Source organism: Lolium perenne, chromosome 7, assembly GCF_019359855.2.
Source record: "Lolium perenne isolate Kyuss_39 chromosome 7, Kyuss_2.0, whole genome shotgun sequence".
In the NCBI taxonomy this organism is placed as follows: Eukaryota; Viridiplantae; Streptophyta; class Magnoliopsida; order Poales; family Poaceae; genus Lolium; species Lolium perenne.
The window spans coordinates 43943788-43964590 of NC_067250.2; the positions used below are offsets into that span (position 1 = coordinate 43943788).

The 20803-nt window shown below is 45.1% G+C and overlaps 1 protein-coding gene across 1 annotated transcript; it reads right to left on the minus strand.

Annotated features, from left to right (window-relative positions):
* Positions 1 to 649: 649 nt before the first annotated feature.
* LOC127317672 (uncharacterized) lies at positions 650 to 7307 on the minus strand. The gene is made up of 2 exons (XM_051348259.2): positions 6041 to 7307; positions 650 to 885 (listed from the first exon to the last, which is right to left on the minus strand). The coding sequence occupies exons 1-2, from the start codon at positions 7198 to 7200 to the stop codon at positions 876 to 878; spliced, it is 1170 nt and encodes a 389-aa protein (XP_051204219.1). The 5' UTR covers positions 7201 to 7307; the 3' UTR covers positions 650 to 875.
* Positions 7308 to 20803: the final 13496 nt, after the last annotated feature.

Genomic DNA, 20803 nt, shown 5'->3' on the forward strand with positions numbered 1-20803 from the left:
TGCGAGGGTAAAGAGATTTTAATGTGCATTCAACAGTCAGCCAACCAAGCAGTTTTAACCATGCCGATTTCTTCCCTTCTTCACACTCAAATGAGCCCGGCTTCTGCTGGAAGATAATGTCCAGCGGATAATCCATGACCTGGTTGCAGCACCACCACTGAAGAAACACAGAGCACAAGAAAAAGTTGTCTCACCAGGACGATAATATTACCAGTTGGCTTGTAGCCCCTCGCAATTATCTACTCCGGTAAGCTACTCAATGTCGCTTGCGGGATCACATGCAAAAGGAATCAACCCCCATCATGCTGCAAGAGACATATGAGACAAACAGGTACGAGCTTGGTGGTAGTTAGAATTTAGACTTACCAATCTGCTGTCTGCAACGACTACAAGCATTAGGTAAAACACAGCTTTACACGCATTAGGTAAAACACAGCTTTACACGCAGCTGCCTGAGCTAGCTTTGGCGTAAGCAGTCACGGGAAACACGACGGAGAAACTGTTTCGCTCCAGTCATCTACATCAAAAGCCTCAACGCAACGCAGCGTGTTATTCAATGGTACTGCTACATACTACTAGCTTGTCCTCAGGAAATGCAAGGCGAATAGGGACAGGTCCAAGAATTCAAGCAACATAGATAGCAGCGTGATGATGAGAACACTACACTGCACTAGCTGCAGAAAGCACACATCTCGTAACCAGCAGCCCATCGCGCTATAGATGGAAAGATAACGTCTATAGGTCTGTCTGCTACTGGCATGGAGCAGCATCGCTGTACATCAGTCTTTGCATCACGGAGGAGGGTGGTACTTGGTTGCTTGCAGAGCATGGTGCGAGCCCTGGAGATTGGCCTCGACGCAGAGAGATTATCAGCCTCAATCCTCCCTGAAAAAAATCGAACATAGAGACCTGATGTCACATCACATGGTCCAAAATGTTGAAAGACAACATTAATGTATGATACAGTTGGAAGCGTACGAGCACAACTCCGGTGATCAAGTAGAAAGCAAAAAAGACACAACTGTAAGCGTACACGGGTGGTCCTTACCAACGTGTACAAACAGTAGTACTAGTTTTGTACTTCAGACATTTGAGAGGTCTCTATTACTACGAAAAGAGCACCCGCCCCCTCTACCATAGCGCAAGCAAGTGTCAATATGCCAACATGCTGTGGAGCTAAGCAGTTTTAAAACCTTTTTCAGTGGTTCTTTTCACTGTGTTTGCATAAGTAAGTATGTTAAATTGACCACATCACAGAAGATAATACACGACCTTATTGTTCTACCGTTGTCATCTGACTATTGAAGAAGTACCCAGGCGGTACCAATGTGCAATATGTGCATCCCAGTTAACTGGAGGTAGAACAATGGCCAAGAACACAGAATCTCCAGAAAGTCTGTGTGACCTGAGTTTTTTGTGCCCCTGCACCCATCGTCAAAAACCCATCCTACTTGTTCTGAAAAGTTGTGGAAATAATTTAGTAGAGTAACCCATCCTACTTGTTCTGAAAAGTTGTGGAAATAATTTAGTAGAGTCATAGCATACACACAACATGACAGAAAAATTGCACTATTAGAGCATCTCCACCGGGGCGCCCATGGCGGCCCCGGTAGCTTTTTGGGGGCCGGTAGCTAAAATGGGCTCGCACCAGCGCGCCCCAAAAAGCGCCGGCGCGTTTTCGAGCCCAATAGAAGCGCTGGCAAACCCGTGACGGTCCCTTCGCAAAGGGCGCAAATCGGGCGCGCCGGCGCCTCGCGACACGACGGTTTTCGTGGGTAGGGCCGTCTTGGCAGTGACTCGAAGCGACGGGTCGCATTAAAAACGACGCATGCCATACGGTCGTCAGCGTCAACCGCTCCGCTCGGAAACCGAAGCAGCGAACAGGACGGCAACTCGCCAAGCGACGACCACCCACCTCCCCCATGCGCCTTCAATGCGCGTCCGCCGCCACCCTTAAAACCGCACCGGCACACTTCTCCCCTGTCTTCCAATGCTAGCCGCCGCGACCACCAATCTCGCAGACGCCACACGACACACCCACCGGCGCAAACACATTGTGATGGCACACAATGCCGAGGACGGTGGCAGCGGCGGCATCGGCGGTCGCTGCAAGTGACCTACGACGAGGCCAACATCCTCTACTGGCAGCACATCCCCGTGCTGCTGCAGTTCAAGCTGCCGCACGGGTGGCACATGTCCAACGCAGGCTACGCCGTGCCACCGCCACCACCGGCTGGACCGGAGACGCGCGCCCTCATCGCCGAGCGGCGGGCGCACATGGGCGCACATGTCGCCGGCCGACAAAAGCCAGCCGGCGAACACACTCACCAGCCCGGCGTGGCCGCGGCGCTTCAAAGAGAAGCGCGCCATCAAGCTCGCGCGTTCAGCCGGCCGCGATGGCAGCCGTTTTAGCCGCGTCGGCCGGCGGGCCTGGTGGCAAGGCCGCGACATCGACGCGATGCTGGCGGAGTACGGCTACCGCCAGCGCATCCACGGCGACTCCCAGCGCGTCCCGCCGTACTACCCGCAGGCTGAGTGCATGGCACCGGAGGCGCCACCCGCCGGTGTCTGGGAGCTCGTGCACCGTATCGTCAATCGCCAGCGGCCGCACGCACTCAGCCACGCACGCCTCCTTCGGGCGGTGTCGTCATCCACGACCGGACAAGGCGCGCATCTTCGACTCCGGCTCAGAGGACGACGAGGACGGTTCAGCACCGCCGCCCCAAGGAGGAGGACGCCGCGGGCTCGCCACTACCTCCGCTGGCGAAGAAGAGGTGGTGGGAGATGGAGGCGGAAGCGCAGGCGACCCTCCGTGGTGGCGACGACCCAGAGGACTTCCCCGGTCAGCACGTCATCATCGGCCGCTCCATCGGCGAGGACTACCAGCACATCACGATGGACCCGCGGCAGGCGGCGGTGTGGTCCGCCAAGGACCACAGCGAGAACTTCGTCGACCTCGCCGGTCCTTCTAAGTTGCCGGCGCCAAAGGAGGAGGACGACTGGTCCTTGAGCTCCTCCTCCTCCGACGGCGGCGACGCAGACAACCTTGACTTCAGCGCCTTCGCCGCTAGTTTTTTTTTTTAGTTTTTAGTTTAAATTCGAGTCACTTTTGTATAAAACTAGTCAATATTTGTATGAATTTCATTTTTCAAATGTTATTTACATATGAATTTCTATTGGGGGCTGCCGTATGGGGGGGCGCCGGTGTGGGAACACCATCCCCAAATGCGCCGGTGTGGGAACACCATCCCCAAATGAAGGATGCAGTGCCGCCGGCGCCTATTTGGGGAGCGCCGGTGGAGATGCTCTTAACGGGCCCAATTCATAGCTCAATTGGGTATAGAGAACTAGCATACATCTAACATATTCAACTCATAGCTTGAGAAACGAAAATAACAAAATTCAGCTGCAGTAGTGTTAACCGTACAATTCAGACCCCAATCAGAATCAACTATTGTGCATGGCATGATGCCTTTTTTGTTTCTCTAGCTGAGTTAAATTTATGAAAAACCTTTTGTGACATTGTAGATATATATTGTGTCAATGTATTCAATTATTTCTAGATTTTTTTTATAGAACTTCTATCATGGGTTTTGAACACCAGGTGCACCAGTTGCACGAGAACTTCTGGTGCATGATAGCATGAAAACAAGCTTGTACTTGCAACCAATTCATCTATAGGCCTCAAGACAGAGAGAAATGATAAGACTATTAGACTATTGACATATATATAAGGCTTAGTTTGGTATTGTGGTGGCTTATTCCACGGTTTCTTCTTTCTTGAGGACATAATAGCAAATTGAGAACATCTTCATAGCGTATTTCCTATAAACGCTACAGCAAAATTGCACTTCTTCCAGCAGAAGTAATCGACAATAATGTATTAAAATGCTAAAGATGAGATTTCAAATGACTGGCAAAAATATAAAACCTTTTTTGTCAACACTTTTTTCATAACAAAATAATAAGTGCAGCCTGAAAGAGCGGAAATTTTAGCATGACAGTTCCTTTCTCAAATTGAGTTAGCTACTTACAGGCTCAGGTCTCTATGATACCCGCGCCCTCTACCATAGCCCAAGCAATGGGAATCTATCCCAAATAGAGGATTTATTGCGGTAAAGAGTAAGTAAAAAAACTTCACACGCTAAACTAGCACAAAAATGTTTCTCTCTAATCACATGGCACAAAAAGTCTATCTTCTCTTGGTCTAGTATACTGTACTTGCCCAAGCAATGGGAATCCATCCCAAATAGAGTACTTTGACTTGGGGGCATTGAAGGTGTCAATAACTTAACATGCCAACATGCTGCGGAGCTAAGCAGTTTCTAACCCTTTTTCCCAGTGGTTCTTTCACTGTGTTCACATAAGTACGTACGTTAAATTGACCACATCACAGAAGAACTTTATTGTTGTACTGTTGTCATCTGACTACTGATGCAGTCCCAAGTGGTACTAATGTGCAATATGCGCATCCCAGTTAACTGGAGGCAGACCAATGGTGAGGAATGCAGAATCTCCAGAAAGTTTATGTGACCTGAGTTTGCCCTGAGTTTTTTGTGCAACCTGTGCACCCAAAATCGAAAACCAATGCTACTTGTTCTAAGAAGTTCTGGAAATAATTTAGTAGACATACATACATCCAACATGACAGAAAAATTGCAGTACTAAGGGCCCAATTCATAGCCCAATTGGGTATAGAGACATAGCTTGCATCTAACATGTTCAACTCACAGCTTGAGAAACGAAAATAACAAATTCAGCTGCGGTAGTGTTAGAAATGCAAAATCTGACCATGAAATGGCCAGATTGATCTTAATAATGATGACAACAAGCTAAGATGATCAACGATACCACCATGGAGGTCCAAGACAGACAAAAACGGTAAGACTAGTCGACTATTTCTCCGTATGTTGCATTAACTCGTGCTATCAACTGAAGGTGATTGCTAGCTGAGATTTCTTTCATGACAGGACAGATATATAAGGCTTAGTTTGGTATTGTGGTGGCTTATTCCACGCTCTTGAGGACATACTAGCAAATTGAAAACGTCTTCATAGCGTATTTCCTATAACCGCAACAGGAAAATTGTACTTCTCCCAACAGAAAATCGATAGAAATGTATTAAAAGTTCCACTAAAATGCTAAAGAAGAGATTTCACATGTCTGGCAAAAATGCTAAACTTCTTTTGTCAACTCTTTTTTCATAACAAAATAAATGGTAAGTGCAGCCTGAAAGAGCAGAAATTTTAGCATAACAGTTTGTTTTTCAAATGGTAGATATTTAAACATAGGAATTGTCTCCTTCCAACAGTGCATTGCATCTAAAGAATCAAAAAAGTCTGCTGGATTAACAAAACCACTTCCAAATACATATATTAGGTGTTAATCAAGAAGTATTGACATCCATTTACTGCCTGATGTAGCTAAATCATATCTGTAGGTTCACATGATTCCTGACTTTTAACTAATTCATCAAATCGCCCCAAGATTGACCAAAGTCAGATCACAATTTGATTGATTCAGGTTTATTCTAGTTTTTAACAACAGAATTTCAATCAGAAGCTATCTAAAGACAATATAATATAATACCTAGACATTCCAGCACATGTGCACAAATTTGTGTTCCAACGAAATAACTAAACAATGTTGTGCAGATTAATCGTTGCATTTTCCTCAAGAACTTTCAGTTGCTACTTTGTTCCTACTAATATCATACCACTCAAAATATGCATATGGATCCAAAATTTTCAGTTCTCGTTATAGTTGGTATTCTGTCGAGATAGGTGGCACATAATATCGTGCCTGAAATATGTCTTGCTTCTATGACTATGGGGCCCCTTACTAGAACTTGCTCCACCCTCGAATTCACTATGCTAATTTCAAGCTTACTCGGGGCAGAAAACTGAAGCACTAACTAATCGCTCATCCATTTCCTCGATAGTAGTTTCCCATACCCTTGTGTTGTGCCGGCTAACAAAATGCAATAACTGGATTCACATATATTAAAGCGCAATCAAAGAGTATACAGGATGATCCATACCATTTGATGAGTGACCCAAAGAGGAAATGCTGCATGATGGGCACCTTCTCCAGCACTTCAGCCTTGTACATCTTGAGCAGCCCGCTGTTGACCTTCTTCCAGTGCGGCACGCCGCTGATATCATCCAACATGGGCGAATGCTCGGCGAAGGGCCCCTTCTTGACCTTTTTAACATACATGACACACGCCAGGTACATGTACTCCTTGGAGAAGTTTTCCAAGATATCTGGGTTGTGGATGGACTTGGGCTTCATGTACTTGTGATCGATGAGCTGCGCAGCCCCGAACACAAAGGGCAGGAAATGGTAATCGTCTAGCCCCCACACGCCGTGCGACCCTGCAGGCTCCAGCAGGTATGTGTCCTGCAGCGTGCGCATGAGGTCGAGGTAGGCAGCGAACACCCGCAGCACGACGGCGGGGAAATCGTCCTCGGTGATGAGGCCGAGGCGTGCCAGGCAGTAGAGGAAGGCGGCGAAGTTGGTCTCGTGCCCCGTGCCGTAGTCGATGCGGGAGCCGTTGCCGAAGGAGTCGAGGAGGTAGGGCGCGAGCTCGACCTCGGCGCCGGTGAGGGCTGAGGGGGATGTGGCGGTGGCGGTTATTGGGGAGATGAGGTCGTTGGCGGAGTGGGCGAGCTTCTCGTGCCAGAGGCGGAAGGCGGGGTTGCCGTAGCGGGAGCCGTGCGGGAAGGGCGGGGTGGAGGCGACGAAGGCGGAGAGCGCGGAGATGAGGTCGAGGAGCGCGGAGACCGCGGGGGAGGGCGGGGACGGGAGCGGGTCGGAGAGCTTGCGGCCGTGGACGGAGGCGGAGAGCGAGGCGACGAAGCCGAGGAAGTGGCGGCCGTGGGTGGAGGCGTGGAAGCGGGCGATGTCGTCCGGGGAGGTGATGCGTTTGGTGGGGGCCTGGAAGGCGAAGGGCGGCGCGGCTGGGGGTACCGGGAGGGGCTGCGGGACCGGGGAGAGGACGATGGCGGCGGTGTTGGTGGGCGCGTTTATGGCGGGCATGCGGATGGGGCGGTAGGCGGGCGGCGGGGAGTCCCCGGACCAGGGGGCGGGGGTGGGCGGCGCGGCGGGCGCGCCGCAGGAACGGCAGAGAGGGGTGTGGATGTGGGCGGCGTGGGAGGGAGGCGGGGTGGAAGACGAGGTCGAATCGGGGTTGGACATGACTGCCGGCGGCGAGGCGGCGGCGGGGGATCGCAGACGGGGGAGCTCTGCTGTGCTGGTTTGGGTGGGTTCGGCCGTTCGGAGGGGTGGGTGACTCGGGGAAGGCACTGACTGATGACGCTGGAGAAGAGGAGTTGCGTCGGTCCGTCACGGCGGAAATGGTTTCCTCTCCTATGTTGGGTTGGGCTGTGCACAAGCATTTGGGCTGGGCTGGGATGATACGTGGAATATGCCTCTCTCTCTCTCTCTCTCTCTCTGGGTGGCACGTATCTTAAAGCTTGAAGCACAACGAACTTCATGACTTGATCATATGCTACGCTTACTATGGGTGTATGTCCATCACATCATTCACCTAATGATATGATATTGTTATTGATAACATCCAATATTCATGATCAGAAAACCATAATTATCTATTAATCAACAAGCTAGTTTAACAAGAGGCTTACTAGGAACTCATTTATGTTTACAAAACATACAAGTATTAATGTTTCCGGTTAATACAATTATAATATAGGATGTAAACATTTATCATGAACATTAAGATATAATATTCTATAGTAGGAACATAAAAAAGTCAAGAAACAACTATTGCCTTTTAAAATACAGGCCTTTCCATATTCAGTATGGTATTATCGTAAGAACCACTAGATAATTTCCCGCGCGTTGCTGCGGGATTACTTGGAATAACTATTAAGGTCTGAAATGCAAACATACACTAAAAAATATTATTCATTAATGTTTAATAATCATAGGTATTTTTACTTTTGATCGACATAATAGGACACTAAGTTTTTAAAAATACACGATAATACAATAATTCCATGTACAAATGTCATTGGGCATGAAGCGATAATTAATCGACATTGGACATGAAGAGATTCCATACAACCATGCTTAACAAAATATTGGCAAGCAGGTGAAATCCCACAAAGAATGGAAGAAGTGCATAAACGTAAACACCACACATAATACTTCACTTGAAGAAGGAAATCGATAGTTCAACTTGTAAACTCTCCTTTTTTTCATATTGCTGGTTGAGTATGAGATCGACCTAGGCAGAACATGATGCGTGTGCCATTCCCATGGAAGGAGAGGATGGGGTTAAATTGTGCGACGTCTTTTAGTACTGCTGGTTGAGCGTGAGATCTAGCACAGCACGTTACCTCTGGTTACTATTAAGGACATGTTTCAACTTGTGCGATGTAGGATAAGAAAACAAAGGCAAAACTGATACAATCCAGCAAGCATAATGTGCGCATGTTAGTTTTCCCGGATCAACAATGTTACATGCGCATTTCATCCCTTTTAGAAAATTAAGCCTAGGGTACAGACTACCGAATACACCATGCAAAATGTCTAAGCTTGTCTTCGATTTCTTCTTTGTCCTGTCCGATAGCTTGAGTCAGCCAGGTGCACGCAGGGTTATATAAACTTTGTAAATCAGATCAACAACAGACATGTAAAATTAGCAGCAGAGTAAAGAAGAAAAAATAGCATGTCAAGCGTCAGGTTGACAATAATTTATGGTGCAGCAGCAGATTGTAGCCGATATAACTGAATAAGCACGTCTTGTAGTCTACAACCTGTGATAACTGATAAGGGAGAAATATTTGATTGATATATATATAAGAAAAATGCTAGGAGGGAACTGACTTGAAAACGATGGTGGTAAGTGTTGTGAAATGTATATGTCAATTACCTAGCCTTTTTCATCAGTTCGGACTTTTGGTTCAAGTGGCTAGTGCATGAAGCTTAACATGGTATCAGAGCCCCAGGTCTCGAGTTCAAATCCTGTCTTTCACATGGTTTTCGCAATTAAGCCTAAAAATTGTTGTTGCCCCCTCTTTAGCCACCGCTGTTTCGGTGTGCTCTTCTGATGCACATCTGAACATGCTTGATTTTAGAAAATTAATTCTACTGCATGCCCAACAAACTTCTACCTCGAAAGCAATAGAAGCGGGGAAGGAGCATTTGCCTCAGCCACTTCCAGCAAGCTCCACTTGCAGCCTGTCGTGATCCTGTGCCGGTCATGTCCGGCGCACCCGTCGAGCTAGCTTCCTTGGTGGAGGACGGGAATGAGAGTATGAGACACACGGCAACACATGTATAGCCTAGGTTAGAGGTCATGCAGCTCTGCTGGTTGTGGCCTGTGGAAAATTTGTCATGTGCCTCACCATGATTGCTCTACTGAGCTCGTAGCTCGCCGCGGTAGCAAACGGCTGGCCAGTAGGGGGGCGAGCGTCCCATGTGCAGAGACGTCGATCTTGCGTGAGGGACGCCAGGAAAACGATATTGATAATGAGGAAATAGATGTGGTTTATATACAAAACGCAAGGTGATAAGGAGAAATAAATTCATCCGTTTTGTTTTGCAAATTAGTGAAGAAAATGGAGAGGCAGGGAAACTAATCAATGGGGACCCGGGTGGGCTTAGTGGGGAAGTATCCGAGTAACAGTTAAACATATTTATTTGTTGAGAAGATGATAGGTCCTGCGAAGCTCTGATATAAAAAGGAACTTAATGACTGTTTTATTTCTAGGTGAAGGTGTTTCTCTAAAAAATCATGATTAAATCTGGGTATTTGGTGAGGTGGCATGTTGATGATGTGGCATGCTTGCATGTTGAGAGAAATCATGTAGTGGGGGTCTCCTATTTAGAGATAGAAGATTCCCAAATTAAGGTAATTTTTTATAAAATCTTTTTATTTGGAAGTGAATATACTATGTGAGAATCCCTAGATGTTCAGCTATCAAATATTACACACAACTGGATGTTACCTTAGGCTATAATGGAGAACACCTAGAATAACCAGCCGATTAAACTCAACTACAAAAGCAGAAACTTAAATATCTGCAAATGCTACGTTATGTAATCAGCTGATATAATAAAGTGGTGCACCGCACAAGCTAAGTATGTATGCTAGCAGCCAGAAGATTGCCTTGCAATAGCATTTTCAACTGAAATCTGGAACCAACGTTTTTCCAAACAAATAACTGAGTTCAGAAGATTGTCTTACTCCAAGAATATTTATTCCCCACACTACGTGAACATCTGAGTCCAATTTTCGTGATAGCTCTATATGGTCCAATTCTTTATAGAGTGGACTGCTCTAGCTGTTGGTAGGAGGCAGGAGGGTAAATTGAAGAAAAACGAATCTGCAGTACATAGGAAAAGTATCAAGAAAGAAAAACGCATCTAGATCCAATAACAAATAGTATTGGATAGATATTGCATCAGAATCTCACCTATTGTATCCAGTCTCTCTTTCGAGTGTTTGCAAATTGTGGGATCAAAGCTAACCACATCTAAACCAAGGTGGGATTCAGGTCGTCTTTCCCTTAAAAAAGAGCTGGGATTCATGTCGTCCTCATTATACTGGGAAGAGGAGGTGAACATGGCCGGTGCTACAGGAGGAAGAGAGGAGATGGATGGGAGGGACGGGAGAACGAACCGCAAGCTAGCCTTCTGTTGCTCACCGGCGTGCAGCCCCTCGCTGCCGATTGCTGCTCGTCCATCTGGTTGGCGGCGGGGCGGCTTCTAGGCAATGCCCCTCTCCCACATCCCGACCTGTCGCCGCCTACCTCTGACCCCAGCAGCCCGGGCGCCTGCAGCTCCTCTGGACGAAGCCTACAGCAGGCGGTCTCTTCTACCTCCGTGGAAAGTGGAAACCGACCGCCGAAGTGGCGTTTCCGAAGCGGGCCATGGGGATGGGTTGGAGGAGAAAATTGACCAGAGGCATTAGGCGTAGGGATATTGTAGGGATTCGTTGCATAGAAAACAAAAAAATTCCTACCGCGAACACGCAATCCAAGCCAAGATGCAATCTAGAAGACGGTAGCAACGAGGGGATTATCGAGTCTCACCCTTGAAGAGATTCCAAAGCCTACAAGATGAGGCTCTTCTTGCTGCGGTAGACGTTCACTTGCCGCTTGCAAAAGCGCGTAGAAGATCTTGATCACGGCACCACGAACGGGCAGCACCTCCGTACTCGGTCACACGTTCGGTTGTTGATGAAGACGACGTCCACCTCCCCGTTCCAGCGGGCAGCGGAAGTAGTAGCTCCTCTTGAATCCGACAGCACGACAGCGTGGTGTCGGTGGCGGTGGAGAATCCCGGCGGAGCTTCGCTAAGCGTGCGGGGAAGAAGGAGTAGTGGGGCGGCTAGGGTTTGGGGAGAGGGGGGCGCCGGCCATCTAGTGGTGCGGCCACCTTGTGGTTGTTGGGGTGGCCGGCCCCCTCCCCTTGGTCCTCATTATATATGTGGAACACCCAAGAGTTGGTCTACAAGTCTTCGAATAAGACCCCAAACCAAAACCTTCCATAACACATGAAACCTACCCAAGCTAGGACTCCCACTAGAGGTGGGATTCCCACCCTTCCTTGGGAGGGGGTGGCCGGCCCCCTTTGGGGAGTCCACTTGGGACTCCTCCCCCTTAGGGTTGGCCGGCCATGGGAGGTGGAGTCCCTCTGGGACTCCGCCTTCCTTAGTGGTTTCTTCCAGAATTTTCTAGAACCTTCTAGAACCTTCCATAGAACCTTCCGGATCATTTTAAATCTTATAAAATGACTTCCTATATATGAATCTTATTCTCCGGACCATTTCGGGACTCCTCGTGATGTCCGGGATCTCATCCGGGACTCCGAACAAATATTCGAACTCCATTCCATATTCAAGTTCTACCATTTCAACATCCAACTTTAAGTGTGTCACCCTACGGTTCGCGAACTATGCGGACATGGTTGAGTACTCACTCCGACCAATAACCAATAGCGGGATCTGGAGATCCATAATGGTTCCCACATATTCAACGATGACTTTAGTGATCGAATGAACCATTCACATACGATACCAATTCCCTTTGTCACGCGATATTTTACTTGTCCTAGGTTTGATCATCGGTATCACTTTATACCTTGTTCAACCTCGTCTCCTGACAAGTACTCTTTACTCGTACCGTGGTATGTGGTCTCTTATGAACTCATTCATATGCTTGCAAGACATTAGACGACATTCCACCGAGAGGGCCCAGAGTATATCTATCCGTCATCGGGATGGACAAATCCCACTGTTGATCCATATGCCTCAACTCATACTTTCCGGATACTTAATCCCACCTTTATAACCACCCATTTACGCAGTGGCGTTTGGTGTAATCAAAGTACCTTTCCGGTATAAGTGATTTACATGATCTCATGGTCATAAGGACTAGGTAACTATGTATCGAAAGCTTATAGCAAATAACTTAATGACGAGACCTTATGCTATGCTTAATTGGGTGAGTCCATTACATCATTCATACAATGATATAACCTTGTTATTAATAACATCCAATGTTCATGATTATGAAACTAATCATCCATTAATCAACAAGCTAGTTAAGAGGCATACTAGGGACTCTTTGTTGTCTACATATCACACATGTACTAATGTTTCGGTTAATACAATTATAGCATGATATATAAACATTTATCATAAGCATAAAGATATATAATAACCACTTTTATTATTGCCTCTTGGGCATATCTTCTTCAGTCTCCCACTTGCACTAGAGTCAATAATCTAGATTACATTGTAAGGTACCTAATACCCATGGCATTCTGGTGTTGGTCATGCTTTGCCCTAGGGAGAGCTTTAGTCAACGGATCTGCTACATTCAGATCAGTGTGTACTTTGCAAATCTTTACTTCTCCATCTTCGATGTACTCGCGAATCGAGTGGTAACGCAGCTTGATATGCTTCAGCCTCTTGTGTGACCTTGGTTCTTGTGCATTGGCGATGGCACCCATGTTGTCACAGTAAATGACTAGTGGGTCCAATGCACTAGGAACCACACTGAGCTCTACAATGAACCTCTTCATCCATACCGCTTCTGATGAAGCCTCTGAAGCCGCTATGTACTCTGATTCTGTTGAAGACTTCGCCACCGTGCACTGCTTCGAGCTTGCCCCGACTGCTATCGCAGCACCATTCAATATAAACACGTACCCAGACTGTGACTTAGAGTCATCAGGATCAGTGTTCCAACTTGCATCGGTGTAACCGCTTACAACGAGCTCTTGGCCACCTCCATAACAAAGAAACATATCCTTAGTTCTTTTCAAGTACTTTAGGATATTCTTGACCGCTGTCCAGTGTTCCATTCCTGGATCACTTTGATATCTGCTAGTCAAACTAACAACATGTGCTATATCCGGTCTAGTACATAGCATGGCATACATGATAGATCCTACTGCCGAGGCATAGGGGATATTACTCATCCTTTCTCTTTCTTCTGCCGTAGCCGGTCCTTGAGTCTTACTCAAGACCTTGCCTGGTAATATAGGTAAGAACCCTTTCTTACTTTCGTCCATTCTAAACTTCTTTAGAATCTTGTCCAGGTATGTACTCTGTGATAGCCCTATTAGGCGTCTTGATCTATCTCTATAAATCTTGATGCCTAATATATACGATGCTTCACCAAGGTCTTTCATTGAAAAACTATTATTCGAATAACCTTTAACACTGCTTAATAGTTCTATATCATTCCCAATCAATAATATGTCATCTACATATAATATCAGGAATGCTACAGAGCTCCCACTCACTTTCTTGTAAATACAGGCCTCTCCATGACACTGTATAAACCCGAAGTCTTTGATCACCTTATCAAAGCGTCGGTTCCAACTTCTTGATGCTTGCTTCAGTCCATAGATTGAACGCTGAAGTTTGCATACTTTGTCAGCATTTTTAGGATCGACAAAACCTTTGGGTTGTACCATATACAACTCTTCCTCAATGTCTCCATTAAGGAACGCTGTTTTGACATCCATCTGCCAAATCTCATAATCGAAAAATGCAGCTATTGCTAACAAAATCCTCACAGATTTTAGCTTCGCTACAGGTGAGAAAGTCTCATCGTAGTCAACTCCTTGAATTTGTCGGAAACCCTTTGCGACAAGTCGAGCTTTATAGACAGTAATATTACCATCAGTATCTGTTTTTCTCTTGAAGATCCATTTATTCTCGACAGCCTTGCGGCTATCAGGTAAGTCTACCAAAGTCCATACTTTGTTATCATACATGGATCCCATTTCGGATTTCATGGCTTCTTGCCATTTGTTGGAATCTGAGCTCATCATCGCTTCTTCATACGTCGCAGGGTCCTCATCATTGTTATCCACAATCATGACATTTAGACAAGGATCATACCAATCAGGAGTGGCACGTTCCCTTGTCGATCTGCGAGGTTCAGTAGTTTCCTCGTTCGAAGTTTCATGATCATTATCATTAGCTTCCTCTGTTGCCGGTGTAGGCGGTACAGGTACAACTTTCGGTACTGCGCTACTCTGATCAACGAGTATAGATTCATCAATCTCATCGAGTTCTACTTTTCTTCCAGTCACTTCTTTAGTGAGAAATTCTTTCTCAAGAAAGGTTCCGTTCTTAGCAACAAAGATTTTGCTTTCGGATCTGTGATAGAAAGTGTACCCTATAGTTTCCTTAGGGTATCCTATGAAGACGCATTTCTCCGCTTTGGGTTCTAGCTTGTCCGGTTGTAACTTCTTTACATAGGCTTCGCAACCCCAAACTTTAAGGAACGATAGCTTAGGTTTCTTGTTAAACCATAATTCATACGGTGTCGTTTCTACGGATTTTGATGGTGCTCTATTTAAAGTGAATGCGGCTGTCTCTAATGCATAACTCCAAAATGATAACGGCAAATCAGTAAGAGACATCATAGAACGAACCATATCTAAGAGAGTTCGATTACGACGTTCGGACACACCGTTTCGTTGTGGTGTTCCCGGCGGTGTCAATTGTGAAAGTATTCCGCATTTATTTAAATGCATGCCAAACTCATAACTCAGATATTCACCTCCACGATCAGATCGTAGAAATTTAATCTTCTTGTTACGTTGATTTTCTACTTCACTTTGGAATTCCTTAAACTTCTCGAAAGTTTCGGATTTATGTTTCATGAAATAGATATACCCATATCTACTCAGATCATCTGTGAAGGTTAGAACATAACGATAACCACCGCGCGATGCTACACTCATTGGTCCGCACACATCGGTATGTATGATTTCCAATAAGTCAGTAGCTCGCTCCATCATACCAGAAAATGGAGTCTTAGTCATTTTTCCCATTAGACATGCTTCGCATCTATCAAGTGACTCAAAGTCAAGTGATTCAAGTAATCCATCGGTATGGAGTTTCTTCATGCGTTTCACTCCAATATGACCAAGGCAGCCAGTGCCACATATAAGTAGAATTATCATTCAATTTAATTCGCTTAGCATCAATGTTATGTATAAGCGTATCACTACTATCGAGATCTAACAGAAATAAGCCATTCTTTTCAGGTGCTCGACCATAAAAGATATTATTCATAAAAATAGAACAACCATTATTCTCAGACTTGAATGAATAACCGTCTTGCATTAAACAAGATCCAGATATAATGTTCATGCTCAACGCGGGTACAAAATAACAATTATTTAGGCTTAAAAATAATCCCGAAGGTAGATGTAGAGGAAGTGTGCCGACAGCGATCACATCGACTTTGGATCCGTTTCCAACGCGCATCGTCACTTCATCTTTCAGTAGTCTTCGTTTATTCTTTAGTTCCTGTTTCGAGTTACAAATATGAGCAACCGAACCAGTATCAAATACCCAGGTACTAGAATGAGAACCAGTGAGATAAACATCTATAACATGTATATCAGATATACCTTCTTTCTTCTTCTTGACAAGGCCGCTCTTCAGATCAGCCAGATACTTGGAGCAATTAAGCTTCCAGTGTCCCTTCTCCTTGCAGTAATAGCACTCAGCATCAGGCTTAGGGCCGTTCTTAGGTTTCATAGGAGGCGTGGCAGCTTTCTTGCCACCCTTCTTGAATTTCCCCTTAGACTTGCCCTGTTTCTTGAAACTGGTGGTCTTGTTGACCATCAACACTTGGTGCTCTTTCTTGATCTCAATCTCAAGAGCTTTTAGCATGCCAAAGAGTTCAGGTAACTCCTTGTTCATGTTACGCATATTGTAGTTCATCACAAAGTTCTTGTAACTTGGTGGCAGTGATTGAAGGACACGATTAATCCCCAGTCTGTTAGGAATCACTATTCCCAAGTCACTGAGTTTCTTCGCATGCCCGGTCATGGTGAGCATGTGCTCACTAACGGAGCTGCCTTCTTCCATCATACAGTTGAAAAAATGTTTCGATGCTTCATAGCATTCTACGGCCGCATGAGTCTCAAATATAGCTTTCAGCTCATTCATCAACTCATGAGGATCGTGGTGCTCAAAACGTTTTTGAAGATCGGATTCCAGACTGCACAGGATGGCACACTGAACTTGAGAGTACCGAGTTTTCCGAGTCGCGTAAACAGCTTTTACTTCATCGGTTTCAGTTTCTGCAGGAGGGTCACCTAGCGGTGCATCAAGCACATATTGCAGATTTCCGCCAGAGAGGAAGATCCTCACATGACGGAACCAGTCGGTGAAGTTGCTACCGTTGCTCTTAAGTTTTTCTTTCTCTAGGAACTGGTTAAAATTGATTGGGGACGCCATCTCTACAACATATATTTGCAAAAGTTTAGACTAAGTTTATGACAAATTGAGTTCAAATTTTAATTCAACATAATTAAAAATCTAGGTGAACTCCCACTCAAAACAATATCCCTCGCATTGTCTTAGTGATCACACGAACCAAATCCACCGCACCTAAGTCCGATCATCACGAGACAAGGTGTGATTTCAATGGCGAACACTCAAAGTGTTCATCATATCAACCATATGATTCATGCTCTACCTTTCGGTATCACGTGTTCCGAGACCATGTCTGTACATGCTAGGCTCGTCAAGGCCACCTTAGTATCCGCATGTGCAAAACTGTCTTGCACCCGTTGTATGCACTTGTTGATTCTATCACACCCGATCATCACGAGATGCTTCGAAACGACAAGTCTTGGCAACGGTGCTACTAAGGATGAACACTTTATTATCTTGAGATTTTAGTGAGGGATCATCTTATAATGCTACCGTCGCGATCTAAGCAAAATAAGATGTATAAAAGGATTAACATCACATGCAGTTCATATGTGATATGATATGGCCCTTTTGTCTTTGCGCCTTTGATCTTCATCTCCAAAACACGGACATGATCTCCACCATCTTCGGGCATGATCTCCATCATCGTCGGCGTAGCGTCAAGGTCAATGGCGCCGTCTTCATGATTGTCCTCCATGTAGCAACTATTACAACTACTTTGAAATACTACTTGATAACCCACAAGTATAGGGGATCGCAGCAGTCTTCGCGGGAAGTAAATCCCAATTTATTGATTCGACACAAGGGGAGACAAAGAATACATGGAAGCCTTAACAGCGGAGTTGTCAATTCAGCTGCACCTGGAAATAGACTTGCTCGCAAGAGTTTATCAGTAGTAACAGTTTTATAGCAGTAGCAGTAGTGAAATAACAGCAGCAGAGTAACAGAGACAGCAGTAGTGATTATAGTAAACAGCAGGATTAAAATACTGTAGGCACGGGGACGGATATCAGGCGTTGCATGGATGAGAGAAACTCATGTAACAATCATAGCAGGGCATTTGCAGATAATAATAAAACGATGTCCAAGTACAAAGCAATCAATAGGCATGTGTTCCAATTATAGTCGTACGTGCTCGCAATGAGAAACTTGCACAACATCTTTTGTCCTACCAGCCGGTGGCAGCCGGGCCTCAAGGGAATCTACTGGATATTAAGGTACTCCTTTTAATAGAGTACCGGAGCAAAGCATTAACACTCCGTGAACACATGTGATCCTCACATCACTACCATCCCCTCCGGTTGTCCCGATTTCTGTCACTTCGGGGCCATTGGTTCCGGACAGCGACATGTGTATACAACTTGCATGTAAGATCATAAAACAATGAATATCATGATGAAACAATAACATGTTCAGATCTGAGATCATGGCACTCGGGCCCTAGTGACAAGCATTAAGCATAACAAGTTGCAACAATATCATCAAAGTACCAATTACGGATACTAGGCACTATGCCCTAACAATCTTATGCTATTACATGACCAATCTCATCCAATCCCTACCATCCCCTTCGGCCTACAGCGGGGGAATTACTCACACATGGATGGGGGAAACATGGCTGGTTGATGGAGAGGCGTCGGTGGTGATGATGGCGATGATCTCCTCCAATTCCCCGTCCCGGCGGAGTGCCAGAACGGAGACTTCTGGCTCCCGAGACGGAGTTTCGCGATGTGGCGGCGTTCTGGAGGCTTTCTGGCGACTTCGACTTCTTCTCGTGCGTTTTTAGGTCAAAGGCAATAAGTAGTCCGAAGGAGGGCGTCGGGGGCTGACCGAGGCCGCCACACACTAGGGCCGCGCGGGCCCCTCCTGGGCCACGCCGGCCTAGTGTGTGGGGCCCTCGGGCCCCCACCTGGCTTGCCCTTCTGGCTCCGCCAATATTCTGGGAAAATAGGACCTTCTGCATAAATTCCGAGGATTTTCCTGAAAGTTGGATTTCTGCACAAAAATGAGACACCAGAACAGTTCTGCTGAAAACAGCGTTAGTCCGTGTTAGTTGCATCCAAAATACACAAATTAGAGGCAAAACAATAGCAAAAGTGTTCGGGAAAGTAGATACGTTTTGGATGTATCAACTCCCCCCAAGCTTAGCTTATTGCTTGTCCTCAAGCAATTCAGTTAACAACTGAGCGATAAAAGAACTTTCACGAACACATTTGTTCATATGATGTAAATATTCTCATGCTATGGCTAACACTTAGGCAGTTCATAATAAGATACATGCAAATAAGATCATCTAATAGCTATGTCAATCATGGAAAGGTACCAACAATTAATAATAAGCATCATGAATCATGTCTATAATCAGGATTGCAATGTTCATAAAAGAGTATGATAAAGTGGTATCTCGCTTGCCCATATTTGATCGGCAAAACATAAATGCCCAGGCACCTCTGAAGTTCATAGAAAGACTAGAAGTAGTGATTGTCAAAGATAAAAGCATCAAAGTTATACCACAATCAATCATATTTTGAGACAAGCATATTATACTAAGAATGACAGTTGTGCTCTCAAGATAGTGCTCAAAGAAAGAATGGAGACACAACATAAAAGTAAAAGATTGACCCTTCGCAGAGGGAAGCAGGGATTAACATGCGCTAGAGCTTTTCATTTTTAAAGCAGGAGTAAAATTATTTTGAGAGGTGTTTGTTGTTGTCAACGAATGGTAATGGGTACACCAACTACCTCGCCAACCGGACTTCCAAGAGCGGCTCCCATGAATTATTTTTATGTTTATGTGGCACTCCTTCCAACCTTTCTTTCACAAACCATGGCTAACCGAATCCTCAGGTGCCTGCCAACAATCTCATACCATGAAGGAGTGCCTTTTTATTTTAGTTTTATTATGATGACACTCCCCCCAACCTTTGCTTACACAAGCCATGGCTAACCGAATCTTCGGGTGCCGTCCAACAATCACATACCATGGAGGAGTGTCTATTTAGGTTAATTAATTCGGGACTGGGAATCCCATTGCCAGCTCTTTTTGCAAAATTATTGGATAAGCGGATGTGCCACTAGTCCATAATGAAAGTCCATCAAGAGTAAATGACAAGGTTGAAAGTTAAACACCACATACTTCCTCATGAGCTATGAAACATTAACACAAATTGAGAAGCATTTTGAAGGTTTTAAAGGTAGCACATGAGAATTTACTTGGAATGGTTTGAAATGCCATGCATAGGTATTTATGGTGGACACTTTGGAACAACTTGGTTTTCAGGTGTTTGGAAGCACGAGCAGCGTTCCCGCTCAGTACAAGTGAAGGCTAGCATTAGACTGGGGAGCGACAAATCAAGAGAGCAGTAACTGTCATAATCATGCTTGCGGCAAAATAAATTAACGGAGGCATAAAAGTGATACAAGAACTCTGAAGCAATATAAATCATCGAGGCTTAATTGACTTTTGTTCAGTCATATGCATGCGTGAGCATGTGCCAAGTCGATATAAATGAGTTATTCAGAGGAGGATACCACAATGCCATACCTACTTATGAATAAAACAATGCAAGCAAACATCCATGATATGCTACTCATATTAATAAATTGGAGCTAAACATGAGAGATCATGAACTACTAGACTTTCTCAAATGACATATACCTCACATGAAACAACTAAGCATGCTCACATGGATGAGTATATGTACAAAAATGAAAACAAATAGAGTTCATACCAGCCTCTCACCACAATTCAATTGTCGTAGATCGTCATTATTGCCTTTCACTTGTGTAGCTTGGATAATATGAAATGAAAACCATGCTCCAGCCACCGAAGACCATTGAACTCATGATGAACTTTACAAACCAAAGAAGAACAGCAAATATTTTTGGAGTTTTCAAATTGGAAACAAGAACAAAAGGAAACAAGGAAACAAAGCAAAATCTTTTTGGGTTTTCTTATAGCAAACTAGCAATAGCAAACAAAGCAAAATAAATGCAAGAAACCAAAATAAACAAATGGTGAAGAGAAACAACAGAAATATTTTTGGTCTTTTTGGGTTTTAGGAAAGAAACA

Coding starts and splice junctions, on each gene's coding strand:
- LOC127317672 (XM_051348259.2), bottom strand. CDS start 7,200: ATGTCCAACCCCGATTCGACCTCGTCTTCCACCCCGCCTCCCTCCCAC.